Genomic DNA, 25332 nt, shown 5'->3' on the forward strand with positions numbered 1-25332 from the left:
ATGGGTGTTATTAGAAACCAAGCAACAACAGAAAAAGAATGCAAGAAAATGATAAAAACATCTTTGTTATTTAGATAAACAACCAGAATCTGATTGCTTTGATTTACATTTCAGTGACTAGCAGTGGTGCTGGGTATCATTTCAAATGTTTAACCACCATCTGTAAAGAAATCCTTTGTGCATTTACCTTAGTGATTTTCTTGCTGATGTATATGAAATATTGTTGCAAATATTTCTTTTTGGTGCCTGTGCCCTAATGGTTGCTCCTCTTTAAGCTGCTTTAGACGTGTTAAAAAGAAACAAAAACAAACACCAAACGTTAAATTGGTCTGTTTGTAAATGTTCTCCTATTCAATCCTTAGTGTAGGGTCACAAAGGAAATGTTCCATGGTGTTTATAAAGCAGGTTGTCAAATTCTGCATTTCAAGTTTAAAGACTACATTAAAGTGTTCTCTGTATCCCTTGATTTAGAAATACAGCCCAACTGAAGATGAACCAGTAGTGAATAATTTTGTTAAATTTTCACAAAAGAAAAAAATTTAAGCATCAATATTAAATAAAATATCTTTATTAATTAATTAAAAAGTCATCATTGTCTTATAAGCTGATATTATAATTTTGCTGTCTTAAAATGAAATACAAGTAAAACAACTATTTCTGTAATAACCTTAATTTCAAAATGGAGATGCAAATAGCACTTATTTAAGTTAATTAAATAGCATGAAAGGTCACAGTAATAAATACATAGTTCACACTGCTGCATTCACTTGGATTGTTCAAGCCTGACTGAAGCGCCAAGGCAGCAGCTCCAATACTAGAATAGATCGGAGTAATTAATCAGTGTCAAATAGATAAAATGACTGATGTAGTTAAGTGTGTATACTGTGGTGAGAGCTGCAAAGGACACTCTGGAGCTGAGCAGTTATCGCCTTGTTTTTATCACCAGCAGGCAGCTATTAGTATACCACAAAGCGGTTTGCAGTTCAGTCAAGAACAAAACTGATTTCATTTCAATTCTGTTCTAGCGGTTTTTTAAAATTAATTTCTTCCAGAGCAATAAAATTTCATTTTCCCAGAAGGGGGAAAGATAAAAAAAAATCATTATTATCACTATTAAAGCTTAGAGTTAAAAAAAAGAAAGAAAAAAAAAAAAAGAAATAGATTCCCCATCACATAAAAGCTTACTAGGAACATATAGAGAAAGATAAATAGCCTAATTGTCATCATATTTTTCAAAGCCAAATCAGAGGAAAAAGAGCTGGATTTTTAAAACAAATATGGCCACATACATTTGTACAATAAACTTGTCCACTGTTTTTAGCAGAAAAGGAAAAACAAACACTTTGAATTTAAAATTTAAAGTAAGTGTTTTCTAAATCCTTTAAAAATATTCTATTCTGGGAGGCTGGTCTCTTACTCCTACAATGCTGGAAGTGTTTGAAAGTTTAGTGCACTTCTTCTGGAACTGTTATTAAAAACGAACTGGGCTCATCATTTTATAGTTCTCTTGTGCTTTTGGCCATTTGTGAAATTCTTACTCGTGTATTCTTGGTCTGCCTACTCACACTGTCTTTCTTGCCTTCTAAGTATCATCTACCCCCAATGGTAGACTTACTACCATTACCAAAAAAAGATTACTAATTCTGAAGATACTCTCACACACAATCTAGGCAGAATAACTGTATAGGTATGTTTACAGTATTTTACTTGTTAAAAAAAATCTTGTCATATTACTTTCTGGACACTAAAAAAGCTTTACATACACAGCAAATTGTCCTGATTAGACTCTTGGCTTTACTTAATTTTATGCCTCATTGAGTCAAAAACTACTTTTAGTTAACTGAAGTCAACAACAGAGAACAGCTATGCCAAGATAAGTTTGGACACCAACTTGCTCAAGTGCAATGTGAAATTTCTGAGAACACCAGGGTTGATAAAATGGGCCAACCAAACACAGCAGCTAGATAAACGCCCTTGGCCTGTGTCACTGATAGTGATGAGAGGAGATCAGACTTCAGTGACAATGCATATTACTGTACTTATTCATTTGTTCAGCAGACTGTTTACAATATGCCAAATACTACATCAGATCAAGAAGAAGTGAGAGAGGCAAATGACTCATCTTCTATTAGTACCCTTTATCACAGCACACTGGTATGTTTTAACACAGACGGATACATGATTGATCTGGAAGGACAAAGAACGGAGCAATTAACTTTCTCAGGAAAATAAGGAAAGATTAACAGAATTAAGCTGGGTCATAAAGGGAAAAGTAGAATTTATCAAGTGAAAGAGGTTAAACAGTTTTCTAGGGAGAAGAACACCTTAGACAAAGGCAAGGAAGAAGACAGGAAAGTTAGCTAAAAAATGAGCAGTACAGCTGTTACATATGACGGGCTTCTGCGGCGTTGTGACAAGGTGGGATGAGAAATGATAAAAAATGGTCAGATTGTAAAGAACCCTGGTAAGGAATCTGGATTTTATACTGGAGATACTGCCAGTCCAGGGAGGATTTTTTTTAAAATTAACTTTATTAAGGCATAATTTATATCCAGTAGAACTACATTCTACAACGGAAATTCAATGAGTTTTATCAATATCCCACTTCCCATAAACTTTTGCCTACCCCAAGTCTCAAGATTGTCTCCTATGCTGTTTTCTAGAAGTTTGACAGTTTGAAACTTTCAAATTTAGCTCGATGAGCTATTTAAAGTTGGTTTTCATACATGGTGACAGATGATAAGAATTGAGATTATTTTCTTATTCGAACATTCAGCTGTTCTAACATCACTATTTGAAAGGAGTATCTTTTTCCCATTTAATTACATTGGCCTTTTGGAAAATTTAATTGACTGTACAACAATGAGACTACCTCTGGATTCTGGATTGTTCTATTAATCTATATATCTATTTTTTATATGTCAATACTATCCTGCCTGAGTTATGTGATTTTTAAATAAGTTTAGAAATTACATAGTATAAGGATTTCAATATTGTTCTTTCTCAAAATTGTTTGGTTACTCTAAATCTTCTGCATTTGCATATAAATTTTAGAATCTACCTGTCAATTTCTACATTGCTAAATTCACTTACCAGTTCTATAGTTTTGGGGGCAGATTTCTTAGAATTTTCTATGTTTCCAACCATGTTATATACATAATCATTATTACCTATAAATAATAAGTTTTATTTCTTCCTTTTCAATGGCTTTTATTTCTTTTTCATTCCTTATTGCACTGGCTAAGACTTCCATTATCAACATCACTCATCAGAATGGTACATTTTTTTTTACCAGGAATGAACCTACATTGATTACACTTCATAATCACTGAAATTCTGTAGTTTACCTTGAGGTTCACTTTTGGTGTTCCACATTCTGTGGGTCTGGACACAGATCCATCATCATACTATCATATAGAGTATTTTCACTGGCCTAAAATCCTGTGTTCTGCTTATTTGTATCCCCTTTACCTGGCAACCACTGATCTTTTTATTGTCTCCATAGTTTTGACTTTTCCAGAATGTCATAAATCTGGAACCATATAGTGTGTAGCCTTTTTAGATAGGTTTATTTCACTTAGTAACATGCATTTAAGATCCCTCTATGTCTTTTCATAAATTGATAGCTCATACCTTTTTAGCACTGAATAATATTCCACTGTCTGGATGTAGAGACCATTCATATTTAATACAACTATCAGTATGTTTGAATTTAAGTCTACCATCGTATCTTTTGTTTTCTATTTATCCATCTGTTTAATATTCGTAGCTTCTTTGGAATTGAATTTTCTTTTCAGGATTCTATTTCACCTCCAATATTAGCTTATTATATTTAATTTAAAAATTTTTAGCTGTTGCTCTGGGGTTTACAACATACATACTTAATTTATCAGTTTACCATTAAACTGCTTCATGTACAGTGTAGAAACTTCACAGATCTCTCCATTTTCTCATTAATTTCTTTTTTTAATCATTGCCATACATTTTACCGCTTTTATAAAATGTTTTTAAATACACAATGCCCTATTATTTTTGCTTTAGTCAATTATCTTTTAAGAAATTAAAAAATGAGAGGATAAAGACTTTTGTACATATTCACACATTTACCATTTCAGGCATTTTCCATTTCTTTGTTTAGATCAAAGTTTCCACTTAGTGATATTTTCGTTCCACTTGAAGAATTTACTTTAATATATCTTGTATTGTTGGTTTGTGGAGATGGATTCTTTCAGCATTTTTCTTCTGGAAAAGTTTTTATTTAGCCTTCATCTTTGAAATATATTTATTCTAGGAACAGAATCTAAGTTGACAGTTCCCTTTAGCCCTTTGAAAATGTCATTTGACTATCATCTGACTTACACAGTTTCTAATGAGTATTCTAAAGTTCTTTCTCTGTTCCTTTCTGTTTCCTTTTTCTCTGGTTAATGTTAAGATTTTATTTTTTTAAAAAATTATCACTGTTTCTCAGCAATTTGTTTATGATGTGTCTTGGTATTGTTTTCTCTGTGTTGATCCTTCTTGGAATTCACTCAGTTTTTTCAATCTGTGGTTATAGTTTTCATCAAATGTAAGATAATCTTATCCATTATCATTTCCTTAAATATATTTTCTGTCCCTGCTCCTTCCAAGGTCTTTATTATCACATTTAATACTCAATGTTCTGCATTTTCCCACAGGTTACTGTAGATACATTCATTTAAAAAAAATCATTTTTCACCCTCTCTGTGATTCATTTTGGTTATCTTTACTGCTGTATCTTCACGTTCTCTGATCTTTTCTGCCATTAATTCCATCAAATGACATTTTCACTTCAGATATTATCATTTCCATCTCTAGAAGTTCTATTTGGATTTTAAACATCTTCTCATACTCTCCTATGTTCATACAAAAGTAGTTACAATGTTTCATGTTTGTGTGCTAATCCCATCATTTCTGGATTTGTCCATTGACTGGTATTTTCCAGCTTTCAGTGTTTGAGTGAATGCTGGCTATCATGAATTTTATGTTTTTGAGGATCTGAGTTTTGTTGTTTTCCTTTGTGGCCATTAAAGTCACATGCAGTTCAGTTTTTCAAGATTTGCTTTTAAGCTTTGTTAAGGAGCATCCAGAGTTGCTTTTACTCTAGGGATAGTTTATTCCCACTATGGAGTTATGGTCCTGCTGGAATCTCTACTGAATAGAGTCTATAAAGACTCCCCACTTTAGCTCACTGAGATAGGAGTACCCCACCGCCAGCCTGGTGTGAGCTCTGGATACAGTCTGGTTCACAACTGCCCCAGCCGCTTTGCCTGGCCTCAGCCATTTCACCTACATAAACACAGGTCAGCACTCATCTAAAACTCGAAGGGACATCTTACGCAGATCTCTAGCGCTCTCTTTCTGATTATCTTGTCCTCTTCAGGGCTGCCCCACAACTTCTGGCTTCTATTCTTCAGTACTACCACCAGAGGTTTTAACATTAGCAGGGCTAAAAAAAATTCTCGTACCAGAGAATGACCACATTTTCCTTACTTTCAAATTTCCCTTTCAAATCTTTACTCAGGTTGTGCTATTTTAGGGGAGCCTGATATTTTGTGACGTATTCGCTGATTTTATTTTAACACAAGTACAAACACAATGGCAGTGAAAGAAATACAGAATGTAGACAGTACCAGAGGGCAACACTGGAGTCATATAACTTCTTCACAGTATTCTGAAAAACTCAAATCAAATACTCTAAGGATTACTGGGTAAAGAACAGTTAGGACTTCAAAATTTCACTAGGCATCAAATACTATTTTGTTGTAATCAGGTAGGAGAAAATCCAAATGCTATCTTAAATCTCCCTCAAGATTAAAACATGAAAGAATCAGTACCGCCATTAAAATTCTAGCATTAAGACAACAAAATGGTTACAGTGAAGAAAAAAACAGTATTTTCAAATTTCCAAACATCAATCCAAATACCCGAGCTGCACAAAAGCAAAACAAACAAAAAAATGAGGATGTGTTTGCCTTATTTCAATTTTGCTGTGCTCAAGCTTTCTAAGCTTTCTAGAAAAAGAAAATGGCACCATCAAGGTTTTATTTCATAGCATTACAATCTCAAAGTGAAAAGAAAAAAAAAAAAACAAGGTGCTGTTCTATTCTAAGTGTTTATCTGCATCTACTCAATTCCTTTATGCCTCAACAGTGAAATCAAAACTGTATCAGAATTTTATGAAATATTTTAAACATACAGAGAATGATATGACCACCACTCAGCTTTGTCAAATCTTAACATTTTGCCACAATTCCTTCAGTTCTTAAAAGAAATAGTTCAGATACATGGGACTGAATCCCCTTTGCAGCCTTCCCTGATCCTATTTCAATCCTCCCCTAGAGGTCACTACTACAGTGAATTCCGTGGTTATCAGACTTAAGTGTTGCCTCTTACTTTTACTCTGTGTGCCTGTGTATAGATGGTTGTTTTCCATGTTCTAAACTTCCTATAGATGGTATAGTGCAGGAATCATTCTGTAACTCTTTTTGCTCAATGTTACTTTTGAGAGACACACACACATCATATGATGCTAAGTTATCTTTGCACTGAAGTTTGCTGTACATTCAGTTTTCCTACAGTTGGGGGCTTTCAGTGAAGGTGAGACAAGATGACTTACATGTAATTAGCAGTTTAAATATCCCTCCACCAAAAAAAAAGAGTCCATATCCAGATTCTAACCTTTAAAGCTAAATGTGTAGGTATGTAAGAACTATAGGTGCTCATATAAGTGAACAATCAATGAGATATAAAACAAAGGAGTGTAGAGTTGGATCAGTCTTCAAACACTATGTAAGATCTGAGGAGGTGAACACAGTGGAGGGCATTCTGACAAATATATTTTGAATATGATAACTATTTAGTGATATTCTCTTTAATTTACATTTTACCTTGATCAGTACTATTTCTCTTTAGTCACTTGGGAAATAAAAGTATTTTCCTTTAGCTATATTTGCAACTTAGTAAATATTAGTTATTGCTTAAAGAAAAATTTTCTGAATTATTTTGCAGTACTCCAAATAACAGCTACATGTCACACACACTTTAACTAGCAGAAATTAGATTTAAATACAAGTTTTGACTTACTTCTTTAATGAAATGGTATGCCATCTAAATTTTATGTATATGGTAAACCCTAAGAGCACCTTATCTTATCATCTGTTATACTGCCTCAAATACAGCAGGCATATAAAAAGTGGCTGCAGAATGAATGAATGTTGTTTACTTCAGAATGAGTAAGACATATTCCCCACTTTTCTTTCTTACCTGCTTTAACTGAAAATGGTTTTTCCAAAAGAAATATTGTTTGTTTCCAGTGTGTTTTGGTACTCTGGGGGCCCGTAGAGAATACGACCTGTATTGGTAGAGTTCAAAAGTATCTGATGAAGTACAAGATTTTTAATATCATGGTACATTAATCTACTACATCAAACACAAGCTCCCACTGCTTACAACAGCAAAATGCTTATGATCAAACACCTTGGGGGCACAAAATAAAATACAATGCATTTCATATAATTAACTCTTCTGAGACAACTCATGATACTTACCCTTTTGTGGCAATTCTTCTCAAAATATATATCAAAGTAGCCAGCAATTGCCTGTTTAAAAAAAAAATAAAAAAGAGAACATAACAATTAATTATTCAGTCTTGTAAGACATGGCAAATAACAAACCACTTCAAAAACCAGACACCTTTTAAACTTATGACAGGTCACTATTTTTTCCTGGAAAAAAATGTTACAAGTAGAAATAAAGTAATATAATTTGGCTTTCACCCACAGAAACAATATAATATTAAGGGTAACAAGGCTTATCAAATAACCAATCATGGTGGACCACTGAGAGGTGAGAGGCACATGGAGAGAGGCTCCTCCAGCCCCGAGCTCATCCCAACTCTCCCACTGAGATGGCTACCATGCGAGTTAAGCCATCGTGGACTCTCCAGCTCTAGTCAAACCTAGTAGCATGAGAGACCCCAGAAGAATCCAGCAGAAGAACTGAGCTGAGTCCAGATTGCAGAATCATACAAATAAATCTACATGATTGTGACTTCAAGGCACTAAGTTTTGGGGTGGTTTGTTACACAACAATAAATAACTAAAACATACTCTTTTACACAAAGCCAGCTCATTTAATTTCTTCTGATCGTGTTCATCCAATTTTAAAGCTAAGTACTATGATTATTTTTGGAGAGATAAACAGAATTTTAAAACAATACAATGTTCTCTGAAAATAAAAGTAAACATTCAAATAAAACTTATGTGTAGGCAAATACCCAGAGGAGAAACTTCAGCATAACCATAAGGTTTACTGTAATAGTACAGAAAGTCTCTAGAAGAAATTAACATGTTCAAACAAACAGATAATTTTCATTTCCTTTTGTTTAAAATTTAAGTCATACCATTCCTTTTTCTTTCGCTATTGGGACTAACTTTACTTAATCTATTTTAAAACTGACATTAAATAAAGCTTATAAAGTGTTAAAAAAAACTGGAAACTGATTATTGAAAAATCACTATAAAGCTAATTTGTGTATTTTACTGCTTTTGTTAAGAATATGGAGTTTCATTGATCCACAGGGTTTATATGGATCGAGTCCAAATCAAATTCAGTATTTAACCTTGAGGTTTATTATACTTTAGATACCAAGAGAATCAAAATACTATTTATAATTCTGTCAAATAGAAAAGCCTGCATAAGTCTCAGACTAATCCCTACACTGCGTATGCGCAGGAGAGACCCAAAGCAGTACAGCAAACTCTCAGAGAATGCAGCTGAGATCTGAACCACTGTCTGCCAAGGCACTGCTGACAGAACTTACGTTTTGACTTTAACTGGGTTGACTGCCTGTTAATACCAAACATCAACATTGTCCAGATTATTATAACTCAACTAAGAGTCTGCACAATAGCCAAGATACAATCTAGTATTACTTAACATACAAAGACCAGGAAAAGGAACCAACTCTCAAGAGAAAAGACAATCAACAGATGTCAGTGCTGAGACGACCCAGATGCTGGTCCTATCAGACAAAGGCTTAGAGCAAAAACTAACTATGCTGCTATGAGGTAATGGTAATGAGGTCACAGAACACTTTAAAAAGAATCAAAAGACAGAATTTCTCAGTAGAGAAATAAATACAAAGTATAAAAAGAGAAACAAGTGGAAATTTTAAAGCTGAAAAATACAGTAACTGAAACAAAAAAACTTCCTGGGCTGAAATGCAGAATGGAGATGATAGAGGGAAAAAAAAGAATCAGTGAATCTGAAGTTAAGTCAGGCAAAATAAAAATATTTCCAATTGAAGGAAAATTAAAAGAACTCATTACCAACAGGCTTTTTAGAACACATGTTAAAGAAAGTTCTTTAAGCTGGGGGGAGGGGGTAGGTATAGCTCTGTGGTTGAGCACATGCTGAGTGCATGAGGTCCTAGGTTCAATCCCCAGTATGTCCACTGGAAAAAAAAAAAAGAAAGAAAGAAAGAAAAGAAAACAATGAAAATAAAAAGAAAAAAGAAGTTCTTCAAGCTGACAGACAATAATATGGGAAGGAAATCTGAAACATCAAAAATCACAGAAGAATAACAGAAATGATAAATAGTTGGGTAAATATAAAACACTACCTTTTCTGCTGAATTCCTTTAAAATATTTATGATTATTTAAGGCAAAAACTATATCATCATCTGGTGGATTTTCAATGTATGTACATGTAAGCACAAATATCAGTGTAAGGGGTGAAGAGGCAGGAGGGAGGAAGAATGAAATTCCATCAATACATACAAGTGTTTATATAAAATTTGGAAGTGAAAAAGGCTTTTAAAGCATCATACACACGGCAGAAGCTTAATATAAGAAAAATTTAAATTTTAGTATAAAAACTAAAAGATGAACAAGGGATCTGAGAATATTTCCAACATATGTAACAAAGGGTCATTGTCCTTTGTACATTAAGCTACCACAAAGTAATAAGAAAGCAATACATCAAAAGAAATTAACAGAAAACAAAACAGGAAATTTACAAAAGAAAAATCAAATGATTAACAAACATGTTTAAAAAAACTGTTTTAGCTACTTAGAAAATTCAGAAATAGCAAAACTAACTTACAGTGTTATAAGTAAGAATAGTAGTTAACCTTGCAATAAGAGGTTACATGGTTGGCTCCTTGGTTGCTGGTAATACTCTGTTTCATAGGCTGAGTGCTGGGTATATTCATGCAATTTTATCATACTATACTTACGATGTTTGCACTCTTCTGTTTTTATGCACTCAATCAAGATGTTCAGGTAATGTACATACTCATTGACCCAGTAACTCAAAACTTTCAAAAATTATTCTATGGAAATTATAAGTGTGCTTTCAAAGATTTAAACATAGGTCAATAGGTGATCAGTTAATGAACAATAAAATCTACAAATAATAGAATACCATTTAGCCAACAAAAGTAATCCTGTAGGTAAATATTTATTGATTTGGAAAAACAGCTGCAATACACTATCTGGTGAAAAGAATAAGATATATATTATGGGCACTTACTCTTTGTTATGCAAATGTGAATGGATACACACACACACACACATATATATATATATGGAAAGATTTCACAAGCTACTGAAAGTGGATGATAGATTTGGAATAGTCATATTCTTTGTTTATCTATAATTTATATTTCCCATAAAAATGAACAATTGTGATAATAATTTATATTTAATAATACTTCAGTTAAATAATCTATAGTATTGCATGGAGAAGCATACAATTCAGCAATCATCGTTGTATTATTTCCCTTGTGATCACTCATCTCTGTCCCCCAAGGGCTAGGGCAGTGTCTAGTATGTAGAAGGAACTAAATGAATTTGAAGAAAAAGAATTACAGGTTTTCCTTAACTAGTAATTCTACAAAAATAACATTTTCCAATGAAGAGATTAGCAAAAGCAAACTGAGAGAAAGTAGCAAGTAGAGGAGAAAAGATGTAACAGAAAAGTAATAGTAACAAAAACTATGAAAACATTAAGAAGACTTTTAAAGATTTTAGTAAGTGGGTTTCATGGGGAGAGGGTCACTTTATAATTATTCTTTAAGTTATATGTATGTTTTATGTACTCCTTATACTTATGTTACCAAAAAAGAAAGGGGGGTGGGAACCCTAGTAAGCTAATAAAACCTTTCATGAAAACAACAAATTCTAGTTTAAAAGAAGCTCCTATAATATTATCAGAAAATGTGACCTGAGTCTGAAATATATAAAGTTCACAAAGTGAAATGTCATGTATTTAACTCTGGTGAAAAACAGCCCAGTAATATTAATATAGTAGAGCATTACAGAATTATAATTGTATTTATAACTCCACAGTATTTGTATAAAATATAATAATAAATATAGAATGAATATATAATATATAAATAAATAGATATAAATACAATATTTATTTATAATTATAATTACAGAATATAGGTCTTAACGAAGAGGAGAGGCTGATACATGAGTTCACAACAAAATTAAAAAAGAAAAAGAAAAAGATCTGAGAATACAAAGATATTTTACAATTGCCTTCCAGTTTCAAAATCCAACTATCTATGAAATTTAGTTAAAAATCAAAAAAGAAACTAACTCTTTCCCAGACACCCAAAAATGCAGTGAAAGAAATACTGGGCAGTTTGGGGTAACTAATAAATGAACAGTTTATAAGCATGAAGACAAATAAAATAAGAAAGAAAAATAAAAATGAAAAACACATCTATCTTATAGTTCCCTTTGAAGTACATTATAGCATCTCCAACTCCTCATGCAGATTAACCTTCCTGATGTTTGGTTGAGGGTAGTATTAAAATTAGTTCCACAGCAAACATTAGGCAGAAGCATGAGGAAAAGTCAGAAAGAAATTCACCTGAGATTTAAAATTATATGCAGATAATGTACTCATCAGACAGCTTTGACTTAACTGAGTAAGGGAAGATTCTTGCTCTTCCACTGGGAAAGGAATATCTGGTTTTAAAATGGGTATTTACCCTCAAACACAAGCAAGGCCTAGCACTTTTTTTTCCCTTCTGTATAATTGTTTCTTGATAATTAAAACAGAGATCAGAAGAAAAGAGAAAAAAACTTTAAACTTGAAACATAGTCATATAAACTAGTTAAATTATGATTGGTATTTTTATTTCTGCATAGCCATTATAAATAATCCAAATATGGCAGCTGATTTGGGGACAAAACTATTTTGCTGCAGATCATCAACATGCAACTATTTTTCAATTACAGTTTCACCACCTTGTTTACCATCACTTTGACAGGCTGTCTCGAGGTCTTTTAAATGTTAATTTCAATGAACTTACACTCACTCTGTGCAAGCCATTCAAATACAAGAATAAACAACAACCATAAGGAAATTGAAAATGATGACTACTAAGCACTGGTAATAAATAACTGGAGCACAGCTTGACATGTGCTTGAAAGAGATCAGATAGGTTTGAAGGCCTGACCACAGAATAAATTTCTCTTTTGTTCCACATATATCTCTTGTCAGGGGCAAAGGGAATGCTAAGGGAAAAAATATGCATTGAAATCAAATATCTACAGGAGTTGGGTTAATCTGCAAAGGCAAGGTCATAAGCAAATAAAATTTCACTGACTTATACCACAATCAGGAAAATTTTAAGAGTCACTTAGACTGAGAGAAAGAATGAGTGGTAATTCAGAATAACCGTGATGATGACAAAAGGGAAGAGAGTGGAAGGAAAATATATGTGTACAGTAAATTTCTGGGATAGTTCGATTACGCTTGTAATTTGGTGAGAATCTCCCATAATCACTTTGAAGTACACAGGGAAATAAAATAGACATGTAGTTTTATTGTGCATCTGAAATAGTCCTAAGTATTGGAATATAGTTTCAGAAAGAGCTGTTTGTTTCTGCTTTGTGGATTTCACAAAAAGGAAGAAAATAACTCAAAGCATTTGTAAACTGAATCATTTGAAAACCTGTTTTAAGCCATTTTGCATTTTTTATCCCATACATACAAAGGTAGATGCAGTTCGTTTTACACATGTGCATCTGAAGAACAATGACATGGAATAAAAATGAATTACTTCCCCATGTATTTTGATGCGATACTCACATCACATTTCTTTAAAGAGGACATATCATGTGTGTATGTAACAGGATGGCAGCCAATGAAATAAGATCAGACTAGACCTTATGAGGAAGAAGGAAATTAAAAATTATCATTATCACTATCACCTGCAGGGAGTAATTTATCATTTCTGTTCTTCATTGGTATCATGTTCCAACAGCATGTGGTTACAGCAGATACAATTAGGCAGCTGGCCACAGAAGTAGGAGGATAATGTGCTTTTGATGGAGCTTATCCAAGCATGGAGATAGAGTGCTTGTAATCCATGCAGCAGAATCACTATAACAAAAATATAATTCATTTTTTGTTGGAGTATTTCTTTCAAAATCTTAATAGGGAATTCAAAAGCTAACTGATGATGAGTCTGAAGCAAGTAAAGAAAGAGTAAGAAGAGAATGCATAAAAATGATTATTATAACTTACAGCACTGTATATAAACCAACCAGATGAAAACACAAATACAGGCCACACAAAGCTGCTGCATAAAGACCATGAACTCTGCTAGTGATAATCGGTATTTAAACTAAGAAGATATAATCAACAAGAACGAAAATCACCTACTATGATTTTTTCCCAATGTTAACTATAGCTTAAATTATAGACTCGTCCTTCTTCAATTTTCTGTTTTCATCCCAAGAGGAAATTTGCATCTTTTCTTTCTTTCATGATTCCTCTAGGGAACAATACACATTAAGTGCCATATACTTCTCAAAGGATATCGCCAAATTGAGTAATGTTTAGAAATAGATCAAGTAGTACGGAAAGTAGCAAAATAGACAATAGGTCTAAGAATATTTTTAAAAGGTATTTTCACTGAAAAACTCAAAATAATATCTAATCTACTTAAAATATTCTCAAATTATAACTGAAGTTCCTTTAAAATTTAGACTACTCCCTTGTAATTTCAAAACTGCTTACTAAAGGGGTTTTACAGAGCAGAAGGGATCACCTCTCTGTAGCCTACAATTTAAGTACGTTAATTCTAACATTTCATAAATTGACACTTTACGTGGCCTAACTCATCTACACTTCTTCCCAGCTATAAACACAAAATATTACTGTTTTATAGATTCAATATTCACTGAGATTTACCAATATTTTCACTTAAAAAGACTTTTTAATGTACAATGTTTGTGCAGAAAAGTGCACAGAAATGTACATCATGGTGAATTTTCAAACAGAATATAGCTGTGAAACCCATGCTCAGATCTAGAAAGAGAACATCCCAGCATCCCAGTAACTCCCGTATGCATCTAGGCAACCCTAGGCGCCCCTACAGGGTAACTACCATCCTGATTTTTACCCCAGCTTTACTGAGATATAACTGACACAGAACAATGTGTAATGTAAGGTGAGCCACGTGTTGGTTTGATGTACTCATAAATTCCAAAATGATTACCACCATACTGGTATGTTAGCTAAACCTCTACCATGTCACATAGTTATTTCTTTTTGTGTGGTGAGAATATTTGAAGTCTACTCTCTTACCAACTTCAAGTATATAAATAACATAGTATTATTAATTACAATCACCATGATGTACACTGGCTCCCAGAAGGTAACTAGAGGTTTTTAACACTGACCAACATTTCCCCACTTCTCCCATCCCCCACCCCCTGGTAATCCCCATTCTGCTGTTTCTGAGTTTGGCCTTTTTATTTAGGTTCTATGTACAAGTGATGTCATCCAGAATTTGTTTTTCTGAATTATTTCACTTAGCGTAACACCCTCAAGCTCCATCCATGTTGTGGTAAATGGCAAGATTTCCTTGTTTTCACAGCGGCATAATATTCTATTGTATACACATACCATGTCTTCTTTATCTACTCATCTGCTGCTGGACACAAGTTATTTCTGTATCTTGACTATTGAGAATGCTGCTGCAATGAACATGGGAGTGCAGAGATCTCTTCAAGATCCTGTTTTCATTTCCTTTGGATATATAGCCAGAAGTAGGATTGCTGGATCACATGGAGTTCTATTTTTTATTTTTTTCAGGAACCTCCAAACTATTTTCTATAGTGGTTGTACCAATTTACATTCCCACCAAAAGTGCACAAGGGTTCCTTTTTCTCCACATCCTCAGCAACACTTATCTCAATAACTATCCTGATTTCTAAGAGCACAGATTAATTTCCCCTATTACATACTTCAACATATATTATGTAGTCTTTCGTGCCTGGCTAATTTTCTTTCCTATTGTTTTTGAGATTCACTTACACTACTGTATATTACCTAAACCATTACATGGCTGTGAGACATCTATGACTACATTATTTATCCAGTCTACTGTTGACAGGAATCAAGCAGTTTTAAATTGATGCTTTTATAAACATTCTTTTATGAATGTCTTTTGGTGCACACATGCTGTGGTTTGGTGCTCAGTGCTGTTGGGTGTATACTTAGGAGTGAAACTACTGCTGTGTGCATATATACCACTTTTAGTAATTTTTATTTTTTCCTGTATTTCTGGCCTTCCGTTAGGGATCATTTTCTGTTTGCCTATATACTCTTCAGCATCTCCTTCAGGAGAGGTTTCCTGGGACAAATTCTCTCTTTTTATTTGTTCACCTTAAATAGCTTTATTTCAGCTTCATTCTTAAAAGTTATTTCGGTTGGGTAGAATTCAGGGTTGGCAGTTATTTTCTTTCAGCACATGGAGGATGTCATCACTGCATGATCTTCTGTCTTTCCAACGCCATTGTTCCTGCTGAGAAATCCTCTACCAGTCTATTTACTGCTCCTTTGAAGGTAATTTCAACGCTCTACTTACAGCCCCACTGAGGCTTTAAAAATTTTCTCCTTAAGTTTCTATAGTTTTAGTTGGATGTATCTAGGTGTGAATCTCTTCTCTTTTCAATTGAAATATAATTCTACCATAAAAAGTTCCCCCATTTAAAGAAACTGTATCATTCAATTAAAAAAAAGTATATTCAGAGTTGTACAGCCATCATCACAACCTAATTTTAGAACATTTTTATCACCCCAGAAAGAAACCCTGTATCCATACCCCTTCTCACAACCCCTGTCTACAGATTTGCCTATTCTGAACATTTCATATAAATGGAATATATAAATGGAATAATCCTTCTGTGGTTAGCCTTTCTCACTCAGCATGTTTTCAAGGTTTACCATTTCAAAGTTTATACGTTCTGTAGCATGTATCGGTACTCCACTTCATTTTATAACCAGACAATATTTCATTGTATGGCTATACCACATTCTGTTTGTTCAGTCTTCAGGTGATGGACATCTGGATTACTTCCACTTTTTAGCTATTATAAATAATGCTGCTATGAACATTTATGAACAAGTCTTTGTGTGGATATATTTCATTTTTCCTGGGTATGTACCTAGAAATGGATGAATTTTTAAAATTCTTCCTTGTCAGATTATGTTGTGCTTCTCAAATTGTAGCTCACTGTCTTTCATCTATTTTGGAAAATTCTCAGTCATTATCTCTTCAAATACTGTTTGAAATACTCTCACCTTGTTTCCCCTTAGGACTTCCATGTAAACATATATTAGATGTTTCCTTGTATCTTCTATGTCTCCTGCCCTTCCCAGTGCCTCCTTCTGGTATGCCTCCATGCTTCCTTCTGGATATTTACCTCTAACATAAATCCAGTTCAATAATCCCTTCTATACCAGGGATTTAATTTTACTGCTAAACTCATCTTTAGTTCAGTTTTAGAATATCTATTCGACTCTTTTTCAAATCTGCTATAATTTAAATGTTTCCAATTCTTTGTTTGAAATTTGAAATGTCTTTTGTCCTTGAACTTAGTAAGCACAGTTATTTTAAAGTTCATATCTGATATATCTAATACCTGGGACATTTGGAGCTCTGTTTTTATTGCCTGTTTTAGCTGGTTCTTGTTTATGCTGTCTTGGGCCCTTGTGTGACTGATTACCTTTGATTATGTTCTGAACATTATATATGAAATACTGTAGAAATAAGTTCAGATCTATAATAACAACCTTCTAGAAAGAATCTCAGTTCTGCAAGAACCTGGAGGTGCTAGCAAAAACCAAGGTCATCTTAATCTAATTGTGGGGCTTGAGAATTTCCTGGGCTACCCAGATGATTTGAAGCTGGGCTGCAATCTATGCAAGGGCTCATTTATGTAAGTTTTGCCCTATTCTTGAGTGCAGTCCTTCAGGGTCCCAAGGCAAAGCACGGGGGAATTCTTTAAGGGCTCCATTTTTAATTCCTAACTATTTGAGGCTATCAAAAGGGCTACACAAGTTTTTCAGCTGCTTCCTGTGAATCGGTAAACACCTGCAGGGCAAAAGCTGTCTCAAATGTCGGTCTCATTTCTTTAGATTCCCTTCTTTTCTGAGTCTTGGCTTGGTAACGCTTTATTAATTTCTCTGATACTTTCAAACATATAGTATTCTGTATTTTTTTTTCAGCTTTGGTAGTTGGTCTCAGCTTAAGGGCACTCCATTTTACACAGCCCACTATTATAGAAGGCAGACATACCACTAAACTTTTTTCCCACCTAAGGCCCCTTGCCTGTAACACTCTCCCTATTCTCTACACCACCTCCCTCTCACTTGTTAAGTCTCAGCTTAAATGTTACTTTCTTTGGGCAGCCAATCCCATAGAGTAGCTTACAATACACCCATTAAATGCTTCTGCATTCCCTGTAATAACATTCTCCATATTCATAATGCTTCTTGTTTAATGTCTTTTGTTCAACTGTAAACCCCAGTAGGCCCTTAAGGGCAATCCCTCTGCATCTGTGTTCATTCACCTCCCTATCTTCACTGCCTAAGCACAATGACTGGGCATTCAGTCTAAACATTTAGTGAAAACAACTGTGCAGTTACAAAGGCATGAGATAGGCTGGGATGTTCAGGGACTACAGGACATTAATAAAGATTTGTTAACTGAGTGAACAAATAAAAGAATGATGAAGTGATACAATATGCTCAATTCCTACTAACCTGTAGGAAAAGAAAACCATGAAGCTTAAACTTCTCTTATAAATTCCTGTTTTTCTTAAATTCAAAACTGGTATTTGATGTCAACTACTCTAGAGTAATATTCTTAGATGTCTGTACCAACAACAATTAAGCTCTCCCCAGTAATTTATTGCATATGGCATTAGGAAGGCTTTCTGGAAGAAGCCATGCTTAAGGTAAAACTTTAAATATGAGCAGGATTGTCAAGGAAAAATGAGTAAGTGTGCCAGGTCAAAGATATCTTTTATATATGCTTGTATTATTTAAATTCTTTTGTGTAGTTATATATATTGTATACCATAGTATAATTACCTATTTATATGTTGGTCTCTCCCACTAAATGAAGGTCTTTGGGGTCAGAGACTACATTCTTTGTTGTTTTCACAGCGTCTTAAACAGCACTAGTATTCAACACATGTTGCTTAAATGAAAAGTCATCTTAAAAACTCAGTGTGTGCTTGCCACTTAAAAACTCTTGCAGCCCACTGCTCCTCTAGATTTCTACCTCCTGCCACCTCACATCATCAGTTTCTCACCGCTCGACATCAATGGCTGCTGTTTCCTTATATTCTTATATTTTTCAAGCTGCTTTCCAATGTTCTCTAAAAGCTTTAAAGGCTCTGTGGCCCATTCCTAGTTACTCAAATGGCAGAAAATACTATCAATGGTAAATAAACATTGTATCTTTAATTTTAAGAACAAAATAGTAGATATGAATTAAAAGGTCAAGGTAGAACAAAAAAGAAATCAGTTTTGTGACTGCTGTGGAGGTTTAAAACCGAAAACTATTAAAACTCATTTTTGTGGCAAGGAGGAGATCAAGCTCTATCAAATGCTATTTGTTTCTATGAATCTTTAGAAGTATAAACTAAGAGATGGAGTACTGAAAGAAACCCGAAAGACAGGAAAAAGCGGGCAGGTAGAAGATGTGATATACTTTACTTTCCAGAATGAGTAAGTATTTTTTTCTCTTTTGAAAAGTGAAGTAAAAAGACGGCTACACCACCTCCCTACCTGAGCCCTTCTAAACAGCATCCAACATCTGGGGTGAAGACTAAAACTCTGTAATATTCATTTACATTTGCCATTTAGGGCTGCAACTTTTCAAAGGTAATTCTACTAGTTAGTGGAAGTTCAGGTGTTCTTTTTGATTATGGTCTCTGGCCCACCTCATATCCATGAGGTTGGATGCTGAATAAAAGGATGAGGAGGAGAAGAGAAAAAAGAAATCAGATTGAATACTATGGTGTAACCTTTAGGGACAGTCAGGACATATCACTTGTTAAAGGAAAGGGCATGCTGTAATAGTTACGTCCTGTCTTAGTGATCTAGAAATTAAAAATGTGACTCTTTGCAAAACTGTAGGTAGAAAGGAAGTGATTTTGCTTTGAGAAGCACCTGATTTGCGTAAATACAGCATTTTGAAAGGTCTCATTTCTCCAATATTAGCTATTCAGGGATATGAATAGGTCAGAGTTCACTGATTTAAATTATTTTTAGAAAACACCCTTCCATTCCAAGATTGGTCCTTTTCTCATTTGGTCTTCTAGAAAAGATGACTGATTTATTAGGTAAATATTAAGTTCTGAGCCATCTGGTACATATAACAAAAATTTATTTTTCAAATTTTTGACTCTTTTTTTCATGAGGACTGATCCTTCCTGTGACTACATGCATATACATCAGATGTCTGGAAACATTAGGTGCTTTAAGATTTTTAGAAGATCTGAATGCCAATATTCACAATGGTTTCTGCCAGACCATAAGAAAAAGGGAATCTGAACCAAGGAAATTACTTCCTTACAGGTCATTACTCTAGAGATCACTGCCTGAATCAAAGAGGAAAATACCTGGTCAAACCTATTTATTATCACAACCTAATAATGCTAATTGGCAGCCGCTGAGATAAGTCCAGGGACGACTCCCCTGACATCTCTAATCAAGAGTCCACTATTATTGATTATTTGGTTTTCATGTTTATTGCTGTGCTTACGATAAAAAGTTTAGTCCTGCCTGAGTGTGATTATTTCTTTCATAAATTTATCCTGACCCTGTGTATTGCTGATTTCAGACAGGCATGACCTTATACCTATCTAGAATTAAATTATGATTGTAATGTAGCTTAAGAATGTCAACATTTCACTCAAATTGTATTTTAGAACTTATGTTCAAATCCTTTCACAGTATTACTAAATTGGAGACTTTAGAACCAATTTTAATGAATTTTAAAAAATGTAGATTCAGAGGTGTTACTTACAGCATAGTTTTTAAACAAGGATCAAGCACAGGAATCTCTGTTGACTCTAAGAACAAGTTATTTTACTCAACTTCAGAGTTCCTCATTTTGTGGACTTTTGCATTCTCTCTGAGTAGGTTAAATAATGATTTAATATTGCAGGTGATTCCTCCCACTTTTCTACTTAATCAACATATAAAGTTAGTATAAAGTGAGAAGGTATCTTTTTAAAAATTAAGATTTTCTTAGTGGTATGTTTCCAAGGACAGAGAACAAAAGTAGACAGGAAGGCAACTAAACATGGAGAATGGGTTGAAGAAATTCAGATTTTAAAAGGCTAAAATCCTCAGGGGTCCAGTTTAGAAGGCTAGACTCTCTGTGATTGGGAAAAATGAAAAATAAGAGGACTAAGTAGAAATGTCCAACATTTTGTAGATGAAGCACAGGGTACACCTGGACTTTAATCAAATCTTAAAAATATCAGAATATATTACATAGAATATATTATACAGAATCCCTTTAAATATAAGACAACAAATCCTTTTACAGTAGAGTCATATATTATGTAGAGGGTAAGTCACGTAACTGAAAAATCTCAGATAATTAAAATCACTCAGGAAAATCCCTTAACATTTGGCACTGGAGAGTGAAATACAAACCATTCCTCAGTATGTTCAAGACAAACAGTTCTTGTGGCAATGGTACAAATCACCATTCCTTTGGTTGGACTCAGGATGAAGAAGATGGCTTGTAACAGAATGTCCTGCTGTATTAAAAATATAGTAGTCCCCGCTTAGCAGCAGCTTTGCTTTTCTTGGCTTCAGTCACCCAAGAAAATATTAAATGGAAAATTCCAGAAATAAACAATAAATAAGTTTTAAATTCCATGATGTTCTGAGTAGTGTCTAGATAAAAAATCTCATGCCTTCCTGCTCTGTCCGCCCAGGCTGAATCATCTTTGTCCAGCATATCCTCGCTGCTTATGGTGCCCACCTGTTAATCACGTTAGCATCTAACTTGGTTATCAGATCGACTAGAGAAGTGTTGCAGTGTTTCTGTTCGAGTAACCCTTACTGCACTTCAAAAAATGGCCCCAAAGTGCAAGAGTAGTGATGCTGGCAATTTTAATATTCTCTTATTGTGCTTAATTATAAATCAGACTTTAATCATAGGTACGTACATACAGGAAAAAACATACAGAGTTTGGTACTGTCCTTGATTTCAGGCATGCACTGGGAGTCTTGGAAGGTATCCTCTCTGCATAAAGATGACTACTGAATATACCTTTAGAGACAAGAAATCACATGCAGTTCAGACTGATTCTCATACTACAGAATTATTTGGAAGCTGATGATAAGTGTAGAAACAGCCAACATATTTCCCACCTGAGGCTCATTTTGGGGCACATATTCATTTAATAAAATGGAGGGTAGACTTATCTGCACTAATTAGATCATCATTTCGCTCTTTTTTTCTACCTGAACAGTTAATTTGGATTAAGTTCTAGTTGCACATAATGCTACTTCATTGGATTTGCTTAAGAAAGAAAAGAAAGCTTTTAGAGCCTATTAATCTCAAGAAGTAGCACAGGTTAGAAAACATATCCTAGTTCAAGAGTGTTTTATGTGATTTTATGATTGCCTTTGATTCTGATATATCATATCTGGAAGGAAAATGTTACAAGTCTGACTTGGCAAGACAGATCACAAAAGAGTGTTCTAATCCCCACAGGATATCACTTCTTGTATATCTCAAAGGTGTTTCAAAATCAGCATATCAATAAATGAGCTTCTGATCCTCACCTCTAAACCTGTTCATCTACCAGGTTTCTTTGTCTTACAAAATAGTACCGCCATTCTTCAAACTGTAAAAGCAAGAAACCGTGGGGGTCACCACTGTTAACTCTTTCTCTCCTACCTCATTAGCTAATCCATCCTTGAGTCCTGGCAATTTTACCTTCTAGACAGCTCTCAAATATGTCCACTTTTCTCCATCTCCACTAAAACTACCTTTGTGTAAGTCCCTGCCTGTAACAACTGACCCATAGGCCTCCCATACCCACTCTGGTCCCCTAACTGTTCTCCATATTCCATCCATGATCTTTGCAAAGTGCCCTTCTGATTGCACCACTCTCTGCTTAAAAACTTCAATTCTTTCCCACTGGTCTAAGGAAAAGAGAGCAAACAGCACAGGTGCTAAACGGTTGGACAGCTCACCACCGTCCTTAAACACTGGTCTCCATGTCTCAGGACTGCTGGGTTCACCCCAGAGCCTTCACTGCTCCCCTTCCAATGATTAAGTCCTTCCCAAATGTAACCACTATTCTGATGTTTATCACCATTATATTAGCTTAGTTTGTCATGTAAATGTAAATACTGACACTTCTCTGTATCTGGCCTTCTTTTTTCTTTTTTCATGAACATTCTGTTCTTGAAATTCATCCATGTAATAGTGTATAGTTAAGATCACTTTTTTTCCATTGATGTATATTATTCCATAAACATACTGCACATATTTATCCATTCTACTATTGATGAATGTTTGGCTTAATTCCAGTTTAAGACTCTAATGAACAATGCTGCAACAGACATTCTTGTACATGTCTTTTTGGTGAACATATGAAACCATTTCTAAGAGTGAAAAGGTAAAGCCACAGGGTAAGCATGCGCTGAGCCTCGGTAGCTACAGCAGGTAGCGGAGTTTTATGGAAACAACTTAGCACAGTACCTCTGCCCCATCACCGTTATGCATTTCCTAGAGTACTGTCATTAGTATGATTCTTTTAAAAGATCCAACTATAAAAAATTTCAGACAGATACACAATTACAGAACCTCTGAGTTCCTATCACCTATATTCAACAGTTACCAGTATTTGGCACATTGACTTCATCTCTTCTCCCTCTGCCCCACATTTCTGATGAACTATTTTGAAGCACACCTTGGCATCATGTCATTTCTCCCTTACCTGTTTACATCTCTGAAAACTACGAACATTTCTTTATACAACTACAATGCCTTTACCACACAAAACCAAATTCTCAGTAATTCTTTGGTATTATCTAATACTCATAAAGTGAATTTTAATATCTATCTCCCCCATCAATGCCTCAGGAATAGAAGAGCTGTTTGTTTTGGTTTATTACTATATTCCCAATGGCTTGCAGCTCTTAACATATAATACCACTCAAAAAACAGTTCCTGGGAATAAATAAAGGGATTTAAGTATTCACAACACCATCAAAGCCTAACTTCAAAGCTTCAGGTTTCAGAGAAGAGTAGGAAGTTCAGGACCATGCTCTAGATTTGTACAGTCATTCATTTAAGGAGAAACCTAAAACTGACTGTAGACGTGGAATCACATCATTACAAATGCTCTTCCTCTTAGACATAAAATTTACTTAATGAAGCCTATTAAAATATATACCAGATGTCCCACTAAAATCTATGATGCAAGTTCAAGACAAATCTTACTATTTCTAAGCAGCACAGATGTGTTTAAATAATTAGTTTCTTTAGTTGATTAGCTTCGCAAGGTCAAAATTAGGTCAATTTACACTCAAAAGTACTAAGAACTGATTTAATACCAAGGAATGAGTTTAGAATTAGTAGGCTTCTACTGTTAGAGATTTTTCAAAAGCTTTTAAAAGAAAACTTAAAGAACACAACCGCAAAGAAATGGGCTCATCTTGATGCTTCTTCTTGAGCCATCAGAAAAATTTAAAGCTTAATTAAAACATAAAATGAAAATAAGGAGCACCATGAGTACAGAATCAGTAAAGTTTGAATGGTAAACATTTTAACATTTCTTTTAATAACATGTGCATTAGCCTTGGAAAACTGTAACTCAAGACTTGTTCTGACTCCATCCAAAGCTTAACTATCAGTGACTCTTAAGCATATGTGTCTACCATTTATCAAGTATGTCACTTTTTTTTTAAATGGAAAAACCAAAATGAGAATTGAGAGGTAACATACAATTTATTTTCAGTTCATTCACTAACTTTTGTTTATTTTCATTTACTTTTCCTAATATTAAAAAATCCTAAATATGTAGGATTTTCCAGATTGGGCTTTTAAAACAATGTACTCAGGGACTTTTGTTTCTAGTAGATATAGATGATTGCAAAAGGCTCTCCCCTCACTCTGAGATAACAACAGCAACAACAAAACTGGGTAAACTAAACAATTATTATATTTTTCATTAGAATCATTGAAAAGCGTCAGAGGTAAAGAGGTCTAAATAAACTATTTCCAGAGAAGAATGAGCCATTCCTAGTTGACCAAACAGAAACAGTGGCTTTCATAACTGATAGCACTTATCCAATGCTGAGGCAAAGCAGCAAAGCCACAGGTCAGACATACGGGGGAACACGTAGCTGCGTGAACACTGCTGCTGTGGTGGCTGACATGTTGGATTACTGGCTCCCAGACCTGGCCCCACCGAACAGCCTGCAGACACAGCCCCACTCATCAACAGACTGGCTGCCTAAAGAGTAAGGAGCCCACAGCCGCCTCTGGGCTTGCACCTAGACATGGCCCAGCTCACCAGAGGGCCAAGACCAGCTCCACCCACCAGTGGACAGGCACTGGCCCCTGCCATCAAGAAGTCAGATCAAGCCTCTAGACACCAGAAGCAAGAAAACTATGATCCTGCAATGCAGGCCAGACCCTATCCTGGGACTCGCTGGGCCCTGGCCTGGCCCAAAAGCAGAGCAACACACCCTTCTGGACACCCCTGGACCCCTTATCCAACTGTGTCATGGACCACCCCACCTCGCCCCAACCCAACAATCTGAAACAAGCTCTGAGATCCCTGGGCCTTGCAGCCAGACTTCAGGAACTAGTTCTGCCTACCAGGAGACCGGCACAAATTCCAAGGTCTGGCTACACCAGCCACTGCATAGACAACAGCTCCAGAGGCTTTAGGACCCTGACTCCGCCTACCAGTCAGCCAGCTCTAGGGAGCCCCTAGGAT

The 25332-nt window shown here is 34.8% G+C and overlaps 1 protein-coding gene across 4 annotated transcripts in view; it reads right to left on the bottom strand.

Annotated features, from left to right (window-relative positions):
* The window catches only part of PRMT3 (protein arginine methyltransferase 3), a 122519-nt gene that overhangs the window by 16580 nt on the left and 80607 nt on the right, over window positions 1-25332 (bottom strand). For 3 of the 4 annotated variants that reach the window (XM_032488865.1, XM_032488866.1, XM_032488863.1), the window contains exons 14-15: window positions 7569-7619; window positions 7285-7372 (exon numbers count right to left, since the gene is read on the bottom strand). In XM_032488865.1, coding sequence (XP_032344756.1) covers window positions 7285-7372; window positions 7569-7619 — 139 coding nt within the window. Of the gene's footprint in view, window positions 1-4; window positions 5951-7284; window positions 7373-7568; window positions 7620-25332 lie in introns of those variants that run through there. The other variant, XM_032488864.1, reaches the window with a different exon arrangement.

Source organism: Camelus ferus, chromosome 10 (assembly GCF_009834535.1).
Source record: "Camelus ferus isolate YT-003-E chromosome 10, BCGSAC_Cfer_1.0, whole genome shotgun sequence".
Classification (NCBI taxonomy): domain Eukaryota; kingdom Metazoa; phylum Chordata; class Mammalia; order Artiodactyla; family Camelidae; genus Camelus; species Camelus ferus.